Here is a 19999-nt window from a genome sequence, read left to right as displayed (position 1 = left end):
TGCATACCATGGCCTTCTTGGCCAGTCCGGGACCACTAGAAGTACTAGTCCCCTGTGGTGTTCTATCTTGTGGATGATCCCACCCAGTAGCGGCCATGGGGGAAAGGCGTACTGCAGGTCTTTCTGTGGCCAGGTCTGGACGAGGGCGTTGATTCCCCAGGATTGCAGCTCTCGTCTGCAGCTGAAGAACTTGGAAACCTGGGCGTTGGATCTGGTTGCCAGTAGATCCATGGCTGGGGTCCCCCAGCAGTTTATCATCAACTGGAAGGCTGTGGTCGCCAGCGTCCATTCCCCTGGGTCTAGTCTCTCTCTGCTGAGGTAGTCCGCAGAGATGTTGTCTTTTTTCCGTGATGTGGGTGGCTGAGATTCCTTACAGGTTTGCTTCTGCCCATGCCATGAGGGGGTCTATTTCCAGGGATATCTGGTTCCTCCCTGGCAGTTGATGTATATAACTGTTGTGGCGTTGTCTGACATGACTCTGACAGATTCTCCCCGGAGTCTGTGGTCAAATCTTAGGCAGGCTAATCTGACTGTTTGGGCTTCCAGTCGGTTTATGTTCCATCCCGACTCTTCCTTGTCCCATTGTCCTTGTGCCGTCAGTTCCTGACAGTGGCCTCCTCACCCTCGCAGGCTCGCATCCGTGGTGAGCAAGATCCAGTTCGGTGGTCCTCCTGTAGCCACCATTGGTACATGGAGTAGTCCTGGGATGTCGGATCCCATCGTGACAATAGGGAACGTTGTAGTGGGCCATGTGGGCCCTTGCCCATGGAACGATTTCTAGGGTTGATGTCATAAGACCGAGACTTGGAGGTAGTCCCATACCTTGGAGCGAGCATAATTCAGCAGTTTTCGCAGTTGACCCATCAGTTTCCTTCTCCTTGGAGGGGGGAAGACAACCTTGTCTTGCTTGGTGTTGAACTGGACTCCCAGGTACTCTAGCGACTGGGAGGGCTGTAGGCAGCTCTTGGCTGTGTTGACGAGCCACCTGAGATTCTGCAGTAGATTCTTGACTCTGGTGGTCACCTGGTGACTTTCCTCTGGAGATTTTGCCCTGATCAGCCAATCGTCCAGGTAAGGATGTTTGAGGATTCTTTCTTTCCTCAGTGTTGCAGCCACTACCACCATGATTTTGGTGAAGGTTCGAGGGGGCGGTAGCTAGCCTGAAGGGTAGCGCTCGGAACTAGTAGTGATGGTCAGTAGAGATGTGAATCGGAACCAGAATCGGTTCGGATTTCAGTTCCGATTCACATCTCTATAGATGTGAATCGGAACCAGAATCGGTTCGGATTTCAGTTCCGATTCACATCTCTAATGGTCAGTATCGCAAAGCATAGGAAGCACTGATGGTCGTGGTGGACCGGGTTGTGGAGATAGGCTTGGGATAGATCCAGTGAAGTCAGGAATTCTCCCAGTTGTACTGCCCTTATGACTGAGTGGCACGGTCATCTCACAAATTTGTCTGGAGGGATGCTGTGGAAGTCCAGAGAGTATCCCTCTCGAATGATGGATAGGACCCACTTGTCCGACATTATCTCGACCAATCTTTGGTAGAACAGGATAAGTCTGCCCCCTATGACTTCTTCCTGTGGATGGGTCTTATTGATTCTCATTGTGGGGTGCGGCCGGGGCCTGTACCTGAGCCAGCTTCCCTCTTGTTGTGTCTGTTCTGAAAGGACTGGGCCCTGCCTGAGGGGCGAGGTGCTTGGTATGTGTTTTTGTACGGTCTAAAACACTGGGCTCCTCTGCCCTTGGTTCTTTGGGGGGAGGAGCGCTGGTTTGTTTTTTTGTCCTCCAGTAACCGAGGTACTGGGGATTCACACCATTTGTTGGCTAACTTCTCCAGTTCGCTTCTGAACAGGAGGGATCATTTAAAAGGCATTCTCATGAGGTTCGTCTTGGAGGTTGCGTCAGCTGACCAATTTCGGAGCCATAGTTGCCTTCTGGCTGCCACTATGGAGGAGACGCCCCTGGCTGAGGTGCGCACCAGGTCAGAGGTCACATCCGTGAGGAAAGATATCGCCGGTTCTAATGTTTCGGTGGAAGTGGTTGCGTCCCTGAAGAGAAGCAAGCAGGCACGTGTCACAACGGCGCAGCAGGAAGTGATCTGCAGGGTCATTGCTGCGACAAATGACTGTTTAAGGATGGATTCCTGCTGTCTGCCTGGGCATCCTTGAGTGCAGCTATTCCTTCGACTGGGATGGTAGTGCGCTTTGAGATAGTGCAGACCATGACATCCACTTTTGGGAACCATAGGAGCTCTTTGGCTGTGGGTTCCAGGGGGTATAGAGCTTCTAGGGCCTGTCCTCCTTTGAAGCTGGCCTCCGGGGCATTCCATTCCAGGTCAATCAGTTGTTGTACGGCCTGCAGCATTGGGAAATAGCATGAGGCGTGACGGAGACTGACCAAAACTGGATTTCGTCTTTGGCTACGCTGTGGTACTCGCACCTGGGATGGCCAGCGTCTTCAGGGTCAGAGAGCTGGTAAAGCAAAATAGCTTACCTTGTAATAGGTTTTATCCCAGGACAGCAGGATGTAGTACTCACATATGGGTGACGTCACTGACGGAGCCCTATTGCGGGAAAACTTTATGTCAAAGTTTCTAGAAACTTTTGACTGGCCCTGTGAGGCCACTAAGCATGCCCAGCATGCCATGATATTCTCTACCACAGGGGTCTCTCTTCAGTCTCGTATGTAGCAATATGCTTTAGCAAAAATAAAATAATAAAAGGTAACATACCCAACTCTGCGGGGTGGCGGGTGGGTTTCATGAGGACTACAACCTGCTGTCCTGGGACAACACCTATTACAAGGTAAGCAATTTTGCTTTATCCCAGGACAAGCAGGATGCTAGTCCTCACATATGGGTGATTAGCAAGCTAGAGACTGAGTCATTGTGTATTGAAACAACGGTGAAGTATTGTTGGTGAAAATGAGTCAGCCGAAGATCACAGCAGGTTGGATGTAGAAGGAGTTGGGATTAAACTGGAAACAAGTTCTTTAAGACAGATTGTCCATAGACTAATCCTGTCGTCCTTCTTTGTCCAAACAGTAATGAGCTGCAAAGGTGTGACGAGAACTCCATGTTGCTGCTTTACATATGTCAAGGATTGGCACTGAACGATAGTGTGCTACTGAGGTTGACATTGCTCTTACTGAATGTGCCTTTACTCGCCCTTGGAGAGGAAGGTCTGCTTTTTCATAGCAAAACTGTATGCAATCTACTAACCAGTTGAATAGAGTATGTTTACCCATTGCTTTTCCCGGTTTGTTTGGATCATAAGAAACAAACAGTTGAGTGGATTTTCTGTGGACAGCAGTGCGGTTTAAGTAAAAAGCCAGCGCACGTTTACAGTCCAAGGTGTGTAAGGCTCTTGCTCCTGGATGGGAATGAGGCCTGGGAAAGAATGTGGGTAAAACTATGGATTGGTTCAAGTGGAATTCCGTGACTACTTTGGGAAGGAATTTTGGATGTGTACGGAGAACCACTCTGTCATGTAGGAAATTTTGTATAGGATGAGTATGTGACAAGTGCTTGTAACTCACTAACCCTTCTAGCTGATGTAATGGCTATGAGGAAGATAGTCTTCCATGTGAGAAATTTAACATCACAGGAATCTATGGGTTCAAAGGGAGAACGCATGAGACTGGAAAATTGGGCATCCAAATGGCAGATGAAATTTAATGTGGATAAGTGCAAGGTGATGCATATAGGGAAAAATAACCCATGCCATAGTTACACAATGTTGGGTTCCATATTAGGTGCTACAACCCAAGAAAGAGATCTAGGTGTCATAATGGATAACACATTGAAATAGTCGGTTCAGTGTGCTGCGGCAGTCAAAAAGGCAAACAGAATGTTGGGAATTTAGAAAGGAAATGGTGAATAAAACGGAAAATGTCATAATGCCTCTGTATCGCTCCATGGTGAGACTGCACCTTGAATACTGTGTACAATTCTGGTCGCCGCATCTCAAAAAAGATATAATTGCGATGGAGGGAAATGGAACAGCTCCCCTATGAGGAAAGACTAAAGAGGTTAGGACTTTTCAGCTTGGAGAAGAGACGGCTGAGGGGAGATATGATAGAGATGTTTAAAATCATGAGAGGTCTAGAACGGGTAGATGTGAATCGGTTATTTACTCTTTCGGATAGTAGAAAGACTAGGGGGCACTCCATGAAGTTAGCATGGGGCATATTTAAAACTAATCGGAGAAAGTTCTTTTTTATTCAACGCACAATTAAACTCTGGATTTTGTTGCCAGAGGATGTGGTTAGTGCAGTTAGTATAGCTGTGTTTAAAAAAGGATTGGATAAGTTCTTGGAGGAGAAGTCCATTACCTGCTATTAAGTTCACTTAGAGAATAGCCACTGCCATTAGCAATGGTAACATGGAATAGACTTAGTTTTTGGGTACTTGCCAGGTTCTTATGGCCTGGATTGGCCACTGTTGGAAACAGGATGCTGGGCTTGATGGACCCTTGGTCTGACCCAGTATGGCATTTTCTTATGTTCTTATGAGTCTTGTTAAAACCAAAATTCAGGTCCCATTCTGTTATGGGTGGTCGAATTGGTGGTTTAAGGTGCATTAAACCTCTCATACATCTACTGACGAGAGGTTGAAATAGGTGCATCTCCCATCTTGTTATGGTAAGCTGAGACTGCACTTAAATGTACTCTTACAGATGAAGTCTGGAGACCAGAGTCTGAAAGATGGTATAAGTAGTCTAGTAGAGAAGCTGTGGAGCAGGAGAAAGGATCAATACTCTTTTGCCTGCACCACAGACTAAACCTTTTCCATTTCGAGGAATAGTTTTTTCGTGTTGAAGGTTTACGTGAAGCTAGAAGCACTTGAGATACATTGGATGAAAGGTTGAGTGGTTGTAAAATCAAGCTTTCAACATCCATGCTGTCAGGGATAGGGATTGAAGGTTGGGATGACGCAACCGCCCCTGATCATGAGTTATGAGAGTGGGAGCTACTCCCAGACGAATTGGATCCCTGACTGAGAGGTCTAGAAGTGTGGGAAACTATATTTGTCAAGGCCAATATGGGGCTATGAGTATCATGGACCCCTTGTCCTGTTGTAGCTTCACTAGAGTTTTGGTTATGAGCGGTATCGGAGGATATGTGTATAGTAGGCCTGAGTTCCAAGGGCGAGCAAAGGCGTCCTTGGCTGCCTCGTTTTTCTGTGTGTGTAAGGAACAAAATTTGTCCACTTTATGATTCAGGTGTGACGCAAAGAGGTCTATTGTCGGTTGACCCCACCGTTGAAAAATCCTGGTCACTACTGAGGGATCCAGGGACCATTCGTGTGGTTGGAATTGATGACTGAGTCGATCCGCTAGAACATTTTGAATGCCTGCCAGATAAGTGGCCCAGAGAGACATTGAGTGTGTTAGGGCCCAGGCCCAAATCTGTGCAGCTTCTTGACAAAGGAGATACGAGCCCGTACCTTCCTGTTTGTTGATGTACCACATGGCTACTGTGTTGTCCGTTTGGATTAGAACAGTCTTGTGTGAAAGGCAGTCCTTGAATGCATGCAGCGCATAACATATAGCTCGAAGCTCCAGGAAATTGATTTGAAAAGTTGCCCTGGGTTTGGAGATTGTCTATGTGAGCTCCCCAACCCAAGGTAGATGCATCTGTAGTTAAAGTTATCTGTGAGACTGGTTGCTGAAAAGGTAGGCCTTTGCGCAAGTTGTCCATGTTTGCCCACCAAAGTAGAGATAATCTTAGTTGGTGGGTCACTTGAATTGGATATTGTAGTGGTTGAATGGCTTGGATCCATTGTGATCTTAGAGTCCATTGGGTAACCCTCATGGCAAGCCATGCCATAGGAGTGACATGAACTGTGGAGGCCATGTGGCCTAGTAAGGTTAGAAACTGATAAGCTGTCGCTTGTTTCTGGGAGTAAATGGATCTTACCAGGAGTGAAAGTGTCTTTGCCCAATCCACGGGTAGAAAGGCTCTCGAAAGGATAGTGTTCAAGTCTGCACCTATGAATTGAAGTAGGTGAGACGGAGTGAGATGGGATTTTTGATAGTTGATGAGAAAACCCATGGAGTGAAGTAGAGCAATTGTTCGACTGAGAGAAGTGAGAGCTCCTTGTTGAGATTGACTTCTGATGAGCCAGTTGTCTAGATATGGAAAAACATGGACACTTTGTTTGTGCAAGTGTCCTGCTATTACTGCCTGACATTTGGTGAATACTCTGGGAGCAGAGGCCAGTCCGAATGGCAGAACTCTGTACTGGAAATGTTGATGGCCCACCATGAAGCGCAGGTACTTGCAGTGAGGAGGGAATATTGGAATGTGAGTGTAAGCGTCTTGAAGATCCAGAGAACAAAGCCAATCTCCTGTTTGAAGAAGTGGAAGCATGGTGCCTAGAGAAACCATCCTGAACTTTTCCTTTTTCAGAAATTTGTTGAGATTTCTGAGGTCTAGGATGGGACGTAGGCCTCCGGTTTTCTTTGGAATGAGGAAATAACGGGAGCAGAATCCTCTGCCCTGCTGAGTCCGGGGGATTAGCTGTACAGCCCTGGCTCTCAGAAGGATGGATAATTCTGCTTGTAGATGAATTAGCTGAGAATCTTGTTGTGGAAAGAAACTCGGCGGAGATTCTGGTGAAATTGAGAGGAAATTGAGTTTGTAACCTCGAGACTTTTTTTTTTTTTTTATGAATAACATCAGACCAATGGGTACTCTCCACTATGGAGAGTACCCATTGTTCTGATGTTTATTCTTAGCCAATTTTTGTGAAATAGGATACTCTGCCTCCCTACTGGTAGGTCTGGATGAGGATTTAGGATATGGATTTGTTCTCTGGTTTGTATTTCAAAGCCCGCAGCTGGTCCTGTACTTGGAGGAGGTTGCGGGCAATTATTCTCAGTTGTCTGGCCTGGGAACGCTTGTGCGGCCTAGTTGCCTGCCCCTAGAGGCTTGGAGGTAACATATAGAAACATAGAAATGACGGCAGAAGAAGACCAAACGTGCCCATCCAGTCTGCCCAGCAAGCTATGTACTTTTTTTCCCCCCCCCCCCACATACTTGTTACTCTTGGCTTTTAGTTCTTATTTCCCCTCCACCCCACCATTAATGCAGAGAGCACTGCTGAACTGCATCCAAGTGAATATCTAGCTCAATTAGGGGTAGCAACCGCCACAATAAGTAAGCTACACCCATGCCTCCGTCCACCCAGACTACGCAATTCGGACCCCGTTGGCTGTTGTCCCATATACAGATCCTCCTTTCTAACATTTCGCCCCTGCTGTTGTATCAGAGAGCTATGCATTGAAAGAGAAGTGTTGGAACTTTCTCCCCTGCCGTTGAAGCAGAGTGCTATGCTGGATATGCATTGAAAGCAAAGTATTGGCTTATCTGGTTTTGGGGAAGTAACCGCCGTAACAAGCAAGCTACATCTCGCTTCTTTGTGAATGCAAAACCTTTTTTTCTTTTTTTTTCTTCCACATTTCCTCTTGCTGTTGAAGCCCAGAGCAACGCTGGAGTCTCACCAACCGTGTGCATGTACTTCGAACAAGGGCATTATCTCCAGGTAGTTAGCCCTCATTCTCGTGAGCCACATTAACAATCAACAAATATTGAACAAGCCTAATAATTGGCAATACCTATAGCCTATGTCCTAACTGGTAATTTACATACTCTTACCCACCCCTCTTTTTTTTTTTTTTTTTGGAGACGGCAGCCCTCCATCCTTCCGCTCCGTGAAGGTGGGTATACCATTGGCATCCCGCTCCGTGAATGCCACTCCAGCCTTCCGCTCCGTGAAGGTGGAACACCGACCACTGGCATCCCCACTCCGTGAATGCCTCTGTGACTACTTGCCGCTCCGTGCAGTGTTCTGCCGCCTCCTCCCACCCCTGGTTATGCAAAGTCCTTGGTGCTCCGCTCCTCCCCTTCCCCCGACACCAAAAACTTCCCTCCTATGCAGCGACAAATCTCCTTATGCACCGGTGAGGACCCTGCATCCGCTACTTTTCGTGGCTGTGACAACTCTCCCCCCCCCCCCCCCACAACAAGTCCTATAATTTGGGCTTCAAGGGCTGCTGCTTTCTCCCTTTTGCTGCAACAGGTCTAAGGGCGATCTCTAGCTCAGCCTTTCTGCGCACTTCGGCGGCGGCTGTGGCAGCAGCGGCTTACTGTTGTTCTTCAATTCTGAGCCCTTCTATCTTGAGGGCTGCTGCTTGTTCGGCATAGTGTATGCGAGCCACCCCCTCTTCATTCACGTCCTCTAGACTTGATGGATCCACAGTGTTTATCCCATGCCCCTTTGAAGTCCTTCACAGTTCTGGTCTTCACCACTTCCTCCGGAAGGGCATTCCAGGCATATCACCACTCTCTCCGTGAAGAAATACTTCCTGACATTGGTTCTTAGTCTTCCTCCCTGGAGCCTCAGCTCGTGACCTCTGGTTCTGCTGATATTTTTCTGACGGAAAAGGTTTGTTGTTGTCTTTGGATCGTTAAAACCTTTCAAGTATCTGAAAGTCTGAATCATATCACCCCTGCTCCTCCTTTCTTCCAGGGTGTACATATTTAGATTCTTCAATCTCTCCTCGTATGTCATTCGATTGAAGACCCTCCACCTTTCTGGTCGCCCTTCTCTGTACCTAGAAACGACGGCAGAAGAAGACCAAACGGCCCATCCAGTCTGCCCAGCAAGCTTCACATTTTTTTCTCACACTTATCTGTTTCTCTTAGCTCTTTGGTTCTATTTCCCTTCCACCCCCCACCATTAATGTAGAGAGCAGTGATGGAGCTGCAACCAAGTGAAATATCAAGCTTGATTAGTTACGGGTAGTAGGGGAAGTAACCGCCGCAATAAGCAAGCTACACCCATGCTTATTTGTTTTACCAGACTGTGTTATTCAGCCCTTATTGGTTGTTTTTCTTCTCCCCTGCTGTTGAAGCAGGGAGCTATGCTGGATATGCTTGTAGTATCAGTTTTTCTTCTCCCCTGCCGTTGAAGCAGGATATGCATTGAAAGTGAAGTATCAGCTTATTTGGTTTGGGGTAGTAACCCGCCGTAACAAGCCAGCTACTCCCCCGCTTTGTGAGTGCGAATCCTTTTTCTTCTCCCCTGCTGTTGAAGCAGAGAGCTATGCTGGATATGCGTGAAGTATCAGTTTTCTTCTCCCCTGCCGTTGAAGCAGAGAGCTATGCTGGATATGCGTGAAGTATCAGTTTTTCTTCTCCCCTGCCGTTGAAACGCAGAGAGCTATGCTGGATATGCCGTGAAGTATCCGTTTTCTTCTCCCCTGCTGTTGAAGCAGGGAGCTATGCTGGATATGCGATGAAGTATCAGGGTTTCTTCTCCCCTGCCGTTGAAGCAAGAGCTATGCTGGATATGCATTGAAAGTGAAGTATCAGGCTTATTTGGTTTGGGGTAGAAACCGCCATAACAAGCCAGCTACTCCCCACTTTGTGAGTGCAAATTCTTTTTTCCACATTTCCTCTTGCTGTTGTAGCTTAGAGCGATGTTGGAGTCACAGTAACCATGTGTATGTTTATTGAATAAGGGTATTGTCTCCAGGCAGTAGCCGTCATTCTGGCTAGCCACCCACTCTTTATTGACGGCCTCTTGATTTTATGGATCCACAGTGTTTATCCCACGCCCCTTTGAAGTCCTTCACAGTTCTGGTCTTCACCACTTCCTCTGGAAGGGCATTCCAGGCATCCACCACCCTCTCCGTGAAGAAATACTTCCTGACATTGGTTCTGAATCTTCCTCCCTGGAGCTTCAAATCGTGACCCCTGGTTCTGCTGATTTTTTTCCTATGGAAAAGGTTTGTCGTTGTCTTTGGATCATTAAAACCTTTCAAGTATCTGAAAGTCTGTATCATATCACCTCTGCTCCTCCTTTCCTCCAGGGTGTACATATTTAGATTCTTCAATCTCTCCTCATAAGTCATTTGATGAAGACCTTCCACCTTTTTGGTCACCCTTCCATCTTGTCTCTCTCTCTTTGTAGATACGGTCTCCAGAACTGAACATAGTACCACATCTAGGCCTCTAGGCCTTTATGAACTATGGCCTGTGCTGCTTCCTGAAATTGTGATGGTAAAGCTGTGTAGTATCGCCTTTGCCTGTAGTATGGGCGTCTGGGTTCTTTCCTAGGAGGACGACGAGGAGGCTGTATAGAGGGTTCTTGTGGAACCTGTGACAACTGATGTACGGTCTCTGTAGGTTCTTTTAGTCGTCGTACAGCATCCTGGACCTTTGAACCAAAAAGGTTATCTCCCACACATGGCAAGTCAACCAGCTTATCTTGGACCTCAGGCCTAAGGTCAGAGGCCTTAAGCCATGCCCATTGTCGAGCAGTAATTCCAGCAGCTGCTGTTCTGGAAGCTGTCTCAAAATTATCGCAGGCCGCTCTGACTTCATGTTTCCCGGCCTCTAGGCCTTTATGAATTATGGCCTGTGCTGCTTCCTGAAATTGTGATGGTAAAAATGTAGTAAATTCTTCCATCTGCTTCCACAGATTCCTCTGATACTGTGTCATGTACAGTTGGTAAGAGGAAATTATGGCATTCAAGATACCCCCTTGATACACCTTCCTTCCCAGGGAATCGAGAACCTATGATCTTATCCTGGGGGGTTGAAGAATGTGGATGAATATGTTTAGATTTTTTCTGGGCAGATTCCACTACCACAGATTGGTTATGGTAGCTGAGATTTTTTGGTATGCAGGAGCAGCTTGTACTAAATATGTGGTGTCTACTCGTTTGTTGACAGCAGAGACAGAATATGGGTGCTCCCAGATACGATGCTGGAGATCCAGAAGTACCTCATGTATTGGGATAGCCAATACTTGTTTTGGTGGGTCAAAACTGAAATACTTCTAAAGTTTGTTGCCTTGTAGCTTCTTCCGCCATCAGCTTAAAGGGGGATGGTATCCGCCATCTCTTGTATGAAGGTGGAAAAGGACAAATCCTCTGTGGTGACTTTTTTCTTTGTTCTGGAGGGTGAAGGCTCTGACAGAAGTCCTCAGAGGAGGTGTCAGTATGTTGCTCACCCAAGAGTCATCTTGATCATCCCTATATGGAGATAGTGGGGAAGGATCTGGGTGGATGATGAAGGCCCAAAGGTCCTGGCTGTAGATCATCAGAGGGATTACTGAGAAATGTCTCTTCCACTGTTTTTGGTGGAAAGGTGTCGAGACCTCTTGGTATCTTTTCAAGAGATGTTGAAAGAATGCCAAATCATGTTGTTCTGGATGTTCAGACGTCAGCTGCATCGATGGTATAGAAGTTGGTATCAATGCAGGTGCCGATGGTAAGTGCCAGCAATGGTGTCGAAGATGTTAACGGTGCTGGCACCGAGGTTGGTCTTGAAGTCGTCGGTAATCTGTGCAGAAATCAATGTTGACGCAGTGATGAACCTCTGTGCGGGCATTGATGTGGAGCCCGGCATCGGCACTGGCATCGGTGTTACCACCGGTATCGGTAAGGTTATTGGCATCGGTTGCTGTAGGCACCGGCCTCAGCGCCGGAGTTTTGTTTGTTGTTTGCTGAAGGACCTGGATAACCGCTTGCCTGATAAGGTCAGACAATTCCGGCGTTACAACTGATGGAACCAGAGCAGTTGTTAAGTGGTGGCGGAGGGTGTGGTGGCAGATCCTGCACAGTCTTGTGGAGGGTTCTGGTGTTGGTGATTCTCGATGAACAGGCCCAGGCATAGACGGAAGCGATGTATCCTGGCTCCAATGGCCGCTTTGCCGTCTATTCTTCCTGGGGAAGAGAAGACTCCGACGGCGACGGACGTCAGTGCCATGACGATTTGTGCTTGATATGGATTTTAGTAAGCGATCCCGTCGATGACGCTGGGGAAGGGATGGTCCTCTGATGCTCCCGGACGATGTTTTTTAATTAAAACACGTTTTAGTCGTGCCTGCCGAGATGATTTCGATGACGTCAAGGGAGATGGAAGAAGTTGAAAGGTGGAACAAATGTTCCTTTTCTCTTGACGCACCTTCCTTCCTTTTGCCGGTCATCTCCGCGCATTTTGGGCAGGTATTTACATCGTGTTTTTCACACGAGACTTTAACACACTCCAGGTGCGGGTTGGTGATGGACATTGTCCGGTTACATATAGGGCATTTTTTGAAGCCTGTGGACATTTTGAATCGACAGCCGTCGATGAGAAAAAATGGGAATTCGTGAGAAAAAATTTATTTTACTCTAAGAGTAAAATATGAGACAGAGGGTACTCACCAGCCGGTGGAAAAACCTCGAGAGATCCTGATGGGAGAAAATATTTCAAAATTTGTTTGACTTTTCAGTCAGAAATGTTGTGAGAGACTCGTAACGGCTCCTGCTCCGCAATGCCGACACAGCGCGGAAAAATGAAGACTGAAGAGAGACCCCTGTGGCAGAGAATATCATAGCATGCTCAGTGGCCTCACAGGGCCAGTCAAATGTTTTCTAGAAACTTGACAATAAGTTTCCCGCCAATAGGCTCCGTCAGTGATGTCACCCATATTGAGGACTAGCCTCCTGCTTGTCCTGGGATAACTCGTCTTTGGAGAAGAATCGCATCATGGTTCGGTATGGTTCCATCCCTAGAGAGATTCCTTTCCCCTTCCTCCAGGAGTCAGACTCTTCCCCCGAGGTGTCTGATCCCCTAAGGAGAGGCTTTTGCCTGGATGGGGCACGTCTGGGTAGGTGCCGAGAGGCGCTTGGAAGGTCTTGTGCTTCTGGTGGAGACTGGGGTCTGTGTCGCAGGCGGGATTGATTGCGCCTGGACAAAGGTTTGCAGCCCTTTGAAGAATTCCACCCAGCAAAAGGTCCTGGGTCCATATTGAATCCAGTGGAGGCCCCTGAGGTGCCCCCCTGAGTAGGGCGCCGAGTCGGAGATACAGAGGTCTGTGGTACATTCATTGGTGGATGCAGATCCCTCTACTGGCTGTGGGGGGGCCTTGCTTAGGTTCTTCCTGAGTCTCTTCCACTGTAGGCATAGGGCGGAGTCACTTCAGGTTGCGCAGCTCTCAGGGTGGCAGGCTGGGCAGAGGGCTTGTCCCTTGGCTTTCTTCTTGGCCGGCGGTGCCATGATTTGTGCACGTGGAGTGGCTCAAACTCGTCTGTGCGCGTAGGTGCATGCGCCGGGAGGCTTAGTTGTGCGTTCCGGTTGTGCCGGTGATGTGCGTGCGGGGTGTGCACACAGGCTACCACTTTGTGCCCTGGCAAGATGTGGTGTGTCGCTGTGCGCTCGGGCCATTTATGCGGGCCGCTATGCGCCCGGCACCATTGGTGCACAGAGCACAGATGAGTGCACCACTGTGCACATAAGTCGGTTTGTGCGCTCGGCTTGCTATTGTGCGCATGGCTCAGTTGTGCAGACAATACGGCGATCAAGGGGGGGAAATGGCGCAGACGACCATGCGGGCAAGATGGCGACACCCCCCCCCCCCCGGAGGGCCTTCACATGTGTGGACCCTTGCACCGGACAGGGCTGCTCAACCCGATTTTACAGACGCCGGAAAGGACGATCTGTGCGGCAATTCGAGCCTCGGAGACCAGAGGCTTAGAAAAAGTTTTATACCTTACCTGGTCTCAGCGTTTCCTGGTCTCGGGGCCGGGCGGTCCTTCGGCTGCGGGGAGGAGAGGGAATTACTTTCATCAACCGTCCACGCTCGATTCAACAGCCGTTGCCTCTAATCCGACCCTAGGGGCTAAGTCCACGCCGGGAGAAAACGGCTACCGGACCGAGGCTTACCTCTGAGGGATCTCGGAAATCACCTCAGGAATTCTCGACTGGGGGGAGGGACCCTTAGGTATCACTGCAGGAGAGGCGGGGCTCATCTTCTTGAGGTAAATTTTCTTTCTTCTTTGTTTTAGAATCGCTATTCTAGTGTGTAGATGTGTCCCTATCTGCTTGAGGGAGACGGAGAAATACTGAAGAGCTAAGCTTCCTGCACTGGGTATATGTAGGCTGACGTTAGCGTTGAAATCTGACTCCGTCTCCCATCTGCTATCAGAGTACACTATACCCATTGGTCCTGATTCCATCTGCTATACGATAGGAAATTGAGCTTTCCTTCCAACTGGGAAAAATATATCAATGTCATTCTCTTTAATCTGTTCTGCATTTTTAAATATATGGTCAGTGAATAGCTGATCCTCTCAGTCCAAGAGAGAGCAAGAGCTCCATCCATGATGTTTCTTCAAGAAGGAGTGGAGTTTTGTGGGTGGACTTTTCTTTGATTTCAACCTGCGATTGAATTTTAGTACTCTGAGTAAATGAGCACAGAAATAAGTGTCCTCAATAAGAAATGTACTGGAAACGAGCTCACCTTCAGAGCCCTGCCAGATTTATACTAAAATGTACACCAAGATTGTTCAAAATTGGGATAGGAAAAGAAAATAACTTGCAATATAGAAAGAGACTGGGAAAGCCTACCAACTTCATCCTGAATGTCTTCAGCAACTGCTGGGATTTTATACAGAAGGGAAAGACTCTGGTTCATTCGCTCATTAATCACACGAAGATGTGTCATAACCTGCAGAAAGTGAAAATATCATTCAGGTAAACACAGAGGATTTATGCACTATGAAAACCAATTCACAAGTGGAGATGAGGCCACAAAATGTCTGAAGTTACAGCTGGAAGTCCACCTTTCAATTACTAGTTCTCAAATCATTCCCCTCTTTGAGAGGGAGGATATTTCTTCTAGCATTTGCCCTGCCTACAGGAACAGTGGCACATGCTGTGGCAGTACTGCAGAAATTGTTAGCCCACCCATGAAAATCCTGCAGGAATTGTGGCACTCCCCGTGGCAGTGCTGCAGGAATTGTGGCACTCCCCGTGGCAGTGCTGTAGGAACTGTGGCACTCCCCGTGGCAGTGCTGTAGGAACTGTGGCACTCTCCCGTGGCAGTGCTGCAGGAATTATGCAAACCCTGAGGCAGTGGCTGCAGGAATTGTGTCACTCCCCGTGGCATTGCTGGCAGGAATTGTGATACATTCTGTGGAATGCTTCAGGAATTGTGACACACACTGTGGAAGTGCTATTTTGACACACTCTGTGGAAGTGCTGCAGGAAATGTGGCACTCCCCATGGCAGTGCTACAGGAATTGTGGTACACCCAGTGGCTGTGCTGCATAACAGGGCTACCTCCTTGGTACATACAGGGAGATCCCAGAGTTTACATATTATGATGTAATAAGGATAGGCAGGTGAGATACATTCTTCGAGTTAGTCCGAGTTTTTACATTTCTCAGTGCTGTAACAAGGAATGTCTCCCCTTCTACTCCATCATTGATCATGAAATCTGAAAAAGGATTGATTATGCAAAAACGTTATATCTTTTATAGCTAGGAAAAAAGAATAGGGTTTTATTGCATTTTATATGTTTATTCTGGATAATCTGCCAAATCTCATCGTATAACCAAAACAATTCTCTACATGCAGTCGATATGTCCAATGGGGGGGTGCAGGGCATCTTTATTTTATTTGTAAGATGTTTCAAGTACCAGAACTGAGATCTGGGTACATCAGATGAAAGCAGAGCAAACCTGGCATGGAATAGCAGAGTCCCTGGGACCCTTGGGCAACTTTACTTTGGGCTTCTTTCAGTGCCATTGGGTTCTCAGTCACAGCTGGGATGCAATTTGCAATTACCCAACGGCAGCTTCCAGCTACACATCCCACATGAAATGAACTAAATGTACCCCTACTATTTTATAACCCTTTACTGGCAAAACATCTCCAAGTATGCAAAACACACAAAAACCTTTCAACTAGGCATGCACAAAATACCACTTTAATACCAGAGAATGAAAACCATGTCTGGAGGAGGCCTAGAACTCCTTTTGTTTACATAAACCACTACTCAAAGTGAAACAAGGAGGAGTGTGATGGTTATAATGGGGCTCCATGTTTTAACTATTCAGAGCACTTTACTGCTTATTTGACAGGCGAGATTTATCAAAGTGATTTTGCTGTGGTTGCCTACAATTCATCTCTAGTTTTCTTGTTCAATATGGGCCAAGGCTCCCATTCTGTGTCTCTGGGAACAGACCATGGTATCCATCCATACAAATCACACACTCATTTAGTAACAAGCTATAACCCCTAGTCTTTTCTTTCATTATGTACTTATACTATAACATATTCTTTTCCACTTTTATAACAAACTGGATATAATCTGTATGCCTTTCTTCTATTAGACACCTGGTGCCTCACTATACATGTGTTATAAGCCATACTCTTCCATCCATTAAACAGCCATACTCCATTCCCTGTACAACTGGCCACTTATCTTATTCTGAAAGTTACTTCACTTAGAAACAGTTACCTGAGATTTATCTGAGCAGCTTCTTAGGATCTACCATGCGGACATGTTCAAAGTGTTTCAAGGTATGCTGTCTGTCCTTTGCTCCGCACGCATGTACTATCTTCAACATATTAAACACATGGCGAGGCTGCAAGACAAAGCAACAAATTTCCTCAAACATTGCTGAATCAAGAATTCCCCAATACACATCAAAACTGGTTGGTCTGTTTCTGATCATTACAAGTGCACACATGGAACAATCAGTTGAAACACATATAGAGAGTAATTTTCAAGGGACGTCTGTTGGATAGAACAGTGTTTAACCGCATTACAATCAGGTCGATACAGTAACGTGCAGTTAAAGATTCCCCGTCTGTAACGTGGCTGGGAGCGCACAATACAGACGAGTAAGGCGATTCAGCGATACAGTCTCCAGTTTCACGCGTCCCTAGCGCTTCCTAAAACAGATGCATAACCCTTTCCGCACCCAGCATGTAAATGAACGAAAAAGCTGTATAATGAAGGAATTAGCTATTCCCCTCCAATACTGTAACAGGCGCTGATATTATCTCCTCAGTAACCCGCTGTTTTGCCGCGGCCTTAACGTGCTAGTTTTACCGCCTCCCCCTAGTAGGAGTTAGTGTAGTGTAAAAAACATTGCTTACCTGCCCTGGTCCCGTCCGGTCTCCGGTCCAGCCCGGTCTCCTGCAGCCCCGTCCGGTCCCCTCCTCCCGAAGCAAAAAAAAAAAAAACAAAACGAAAAGTAGCAAGGCTCGGGCCTGCTACGGCAGTCCCTTCTCCCTTCCTCCCGATTTCGCACGGGCATCCATCCAGGCAGAGGGAGCGGGCGGCGCGAAACGGCCTCCGGTTCCCTCTGCCTGGATGAACGTATTGCCCCCGCCGGCAATGAATGCCCGTGCGATTTTTGGCGCTCATGCCCATGAGCGCCCAAAATCGCACGGCCATTCATTCCAAAATCGCACGCCAAAATCGCACCAAAATCGCACGGCCATTCATTCCAAATCGCTCTGCAAGGCGCAATAACAACAAAAATAAGATTGGGCACCAAAATCGCGCCAAAATCGCACGGGCCACCGGCAGTGAAAGGAATGGCCGTGCGATTTCAGCGCGTGAAGGAAGAGGGTCACGGCATGTGATGCGTGGTCCAGGCGGCGGGCGGCGGGTGGACGCGCGTTAGTTTCAGACGGCCGGGGGGCGGGTGGTCGCGTGGTTTAAATCTAGGGCCGGGTCGCACAGACGCGCATTCATCCGCCTGCATAGAGTGAATGAATGCGCGCCTGTGCGACCCCTGCGATTTCGGCGCTCAAAGCGTGACGTCACGGCATGTGACTGCCTTGAGCGCCGAATCGCAGGGGTCGCACAGGTGAATTCACTGCCGGTGGGGGCTGCCGGAGAGGCAGCCCCCACCGGCAGTGAATTCATTCATCAGGCGGCGAAAGCAGCTCCGCTTTCGCCGCCTGGATGAATGAATGAATGAATGAAAGACATTTGAAATGACAGGTACCAGCGCACCCAGGTTACTGTATAGGCGCTGTATTAAGCTGCCTATACAGTAAAATGGGTTGCGCAGGCATAACCCTTCCCTAACGCTTTACAGCCGCGGCATGCATTTGCATGCAATTAGAAGAGAGTATCAGGCGCTAGGTCAAGAGAACTGTGCGTGCGGGAGGAAGGGTGCGCCTGACACTGCCGCACTGTTTCTACCGCGGCCTTACAGTATCGACCTGAATGTCTTTTACAAAAGTGCCCACCCGACGTGCCAGTAAGCTTACACATGTAAGCTCATACATTTACCCAGACTATGGGAAAGGGGTATGGACTTACCCATGTACATCTGAAAATTCAAACACATGCACGCTCATTTCCCCCAGAAAATGAATGAGCAATAATTTGAATGCATTTTCAAAGCGGACTTATGCTCGTAATTGCACTTTGATAATTTGTAGAGCCTGTGTGCTCCATAATTTAGGCAGTGTTTCAGAATTCCCCCCTTTTTGAACATTGAGTTAGTGCTTGCTTTTTTGATTGGCTGAACAGAACCCAGCAAAGGAGAGCTATGCAATCCCACTGTGCGAGCACGCCCACATCTTCCGAAAAGGAAATTTTACAGGCTCTACTTTCTAATGTTGTCTTACTCTGAAGAAATTGCATCAGCTCTGTTGTTTATTCTTTCAAGCATTTTCCATTCAGTTCTCAAAATGTCTTTGGCAAGTAGTAGTAGTAACATTTTTTATTTTTTTTTTTACTATGCATATGGTCAAGCCTAATATTTGCTTGCTCTATGGACTCCTTGGCCAAAATAGCAAGACAATGAGGCTATATTAAGGAACCAGTGAGTTGACTTGGATAAACCAGTGAATGGTAATTTCGTGCTTGTTTTAATGTCATTATTGACATAATCATTCTCTTATGTGTCACTACAGCTACAAGTTACAGAAATGCTGACGCCCTCTGTCCCATGGGCCCCTGACTCTCAGGAAGAGGTCTCATCATTCTAAGGCTGAAAGCTCTGCTCTCCCAGTCCTCCTTGCCTTGCTGTGCAGAGACAACCACTGATTGCATCAAAGCTTCTTCCTTCTCCTCCTTCTATTAACTTCAGCTTTAAGACTTTGTTAACTCGCTCCTGTTAAGGCCAGACGGCTGTATGTCATCATTCAGTGCACTCTTTATTAACGTCGGTGGTGTGCTGCAATTCTGTGTAGCAGCTTCCTTAGGGTTTTTCATTTCACAACTAGAACCTAACCTGTCTAAATTTTAAAAAGGGCTCAGAACCTGGCTCTTTACATTAGCATACCCAGGCGTTGACCAAACTTAGCTTGACTTTAACCTCGCAGCCCACCCTTTTCCCCCTCCTCCTCTCTGCCTCTCCTTTTCTCCCCCTTTCTTCACCCCAAGCAAAGACGCCAAAACATAGTGTTTCTCCCCCCTAAGCAATGACGCCTAAATTCTGTTATAAGTTTCCCCTCCCCCTCCTTTAAGCCTACCCTACCATTCCCCCCCCCCCCCCCCCTCCCTGTCACTGCCCATCACTGGTCTGGTACCCTACCAGCCCACCGGTACATAGTGTCTATTGTTAATTTTATTTTCTTCAAATGTTCCTATCAAATTTCTCTCTTCTCCCTATCCTTCCTACTGCTGTGCCCTCTCTCCCCCTTCCCTTCCCAGTTCATTGTATTTCTCTCTCTGGTTATTTGTGTACAATGTAAACCGGTATGATGTTCCGACCAATGTCGGTATATAAAAATCAACAAATAAAATAAATAAATAAATAGTTGGATTACATTGTGCTCTTCCTTCTAGTGAAAGTGACCAGATTCATGAGAAAAACAGGGGAAAACTGTGATATTGCAGGTGCAGCATCTTTATAGCATGTCAGGACAACTCTGGGCATTAGGATTGAAGAACTTCATTAAATTCTTACTGAGCAGCACTGCACAATTCTCAAAGAAAACACAAGTTACAGTGCTGCTCGCTCTTCTACTAGGAAGTCTAAAAAATATGAAAAAAAGCTTAAACTTTACTTAAATGTCTGAAGTGACCCACTTTCAAATAACATTTTTAGTTTTTTAATATTGGAAATTATAGTTTTCATAAAATGCATTAATTAATGATGTACCACTGAATGTCTGAATAATGTGACATAATCAATTTCACTGGGCAACAAATTTTCACAAAAGTCATGTTACGGAA

The 19999-nt window shown here is 47.2% G+C and overlaps 1 protein-coding gene across 1 annotated transcript in view; it reads right to left on the bottom strand.

Moving 5' to 3' along the window:
* APP (amyloid beta precursor protein) overlaps positions 1 to 19999 on the bottom strand; it is a 300473-nt gene that overhangs the window by 48026 nt on the left and 232448 nt on the right. Inside the window, 2 exon segments of the mRNA XM_029577860.1 lie at positions 14413 to 14521; positions 16317 to 16436. Of these exon segments, the coding sequence (XP_029433720.1) occupies positions 14413 to 14521; positions 16317 to 16436 (229 nt within the window).

This window comes from Rhinatrema bivittatum, chromosome 15 (genome assembly GCF_901001135.1).
Source record: "Rhinatrema bivittatum chromosome 15, aRhiBiv1.1, whole genome shotgun sequence".
In the NCBI taxonomy this organism is placed as follows: Eukaryota; Metazoa; Chordata; class Amphibia; order Gymnophiona; family Rhinatrematidae; genus Rhinatrema; species Rhinatrema bivittatum.
This window is presented reverse-complemented; position numbering and strand designations above follow the sequence as displayed.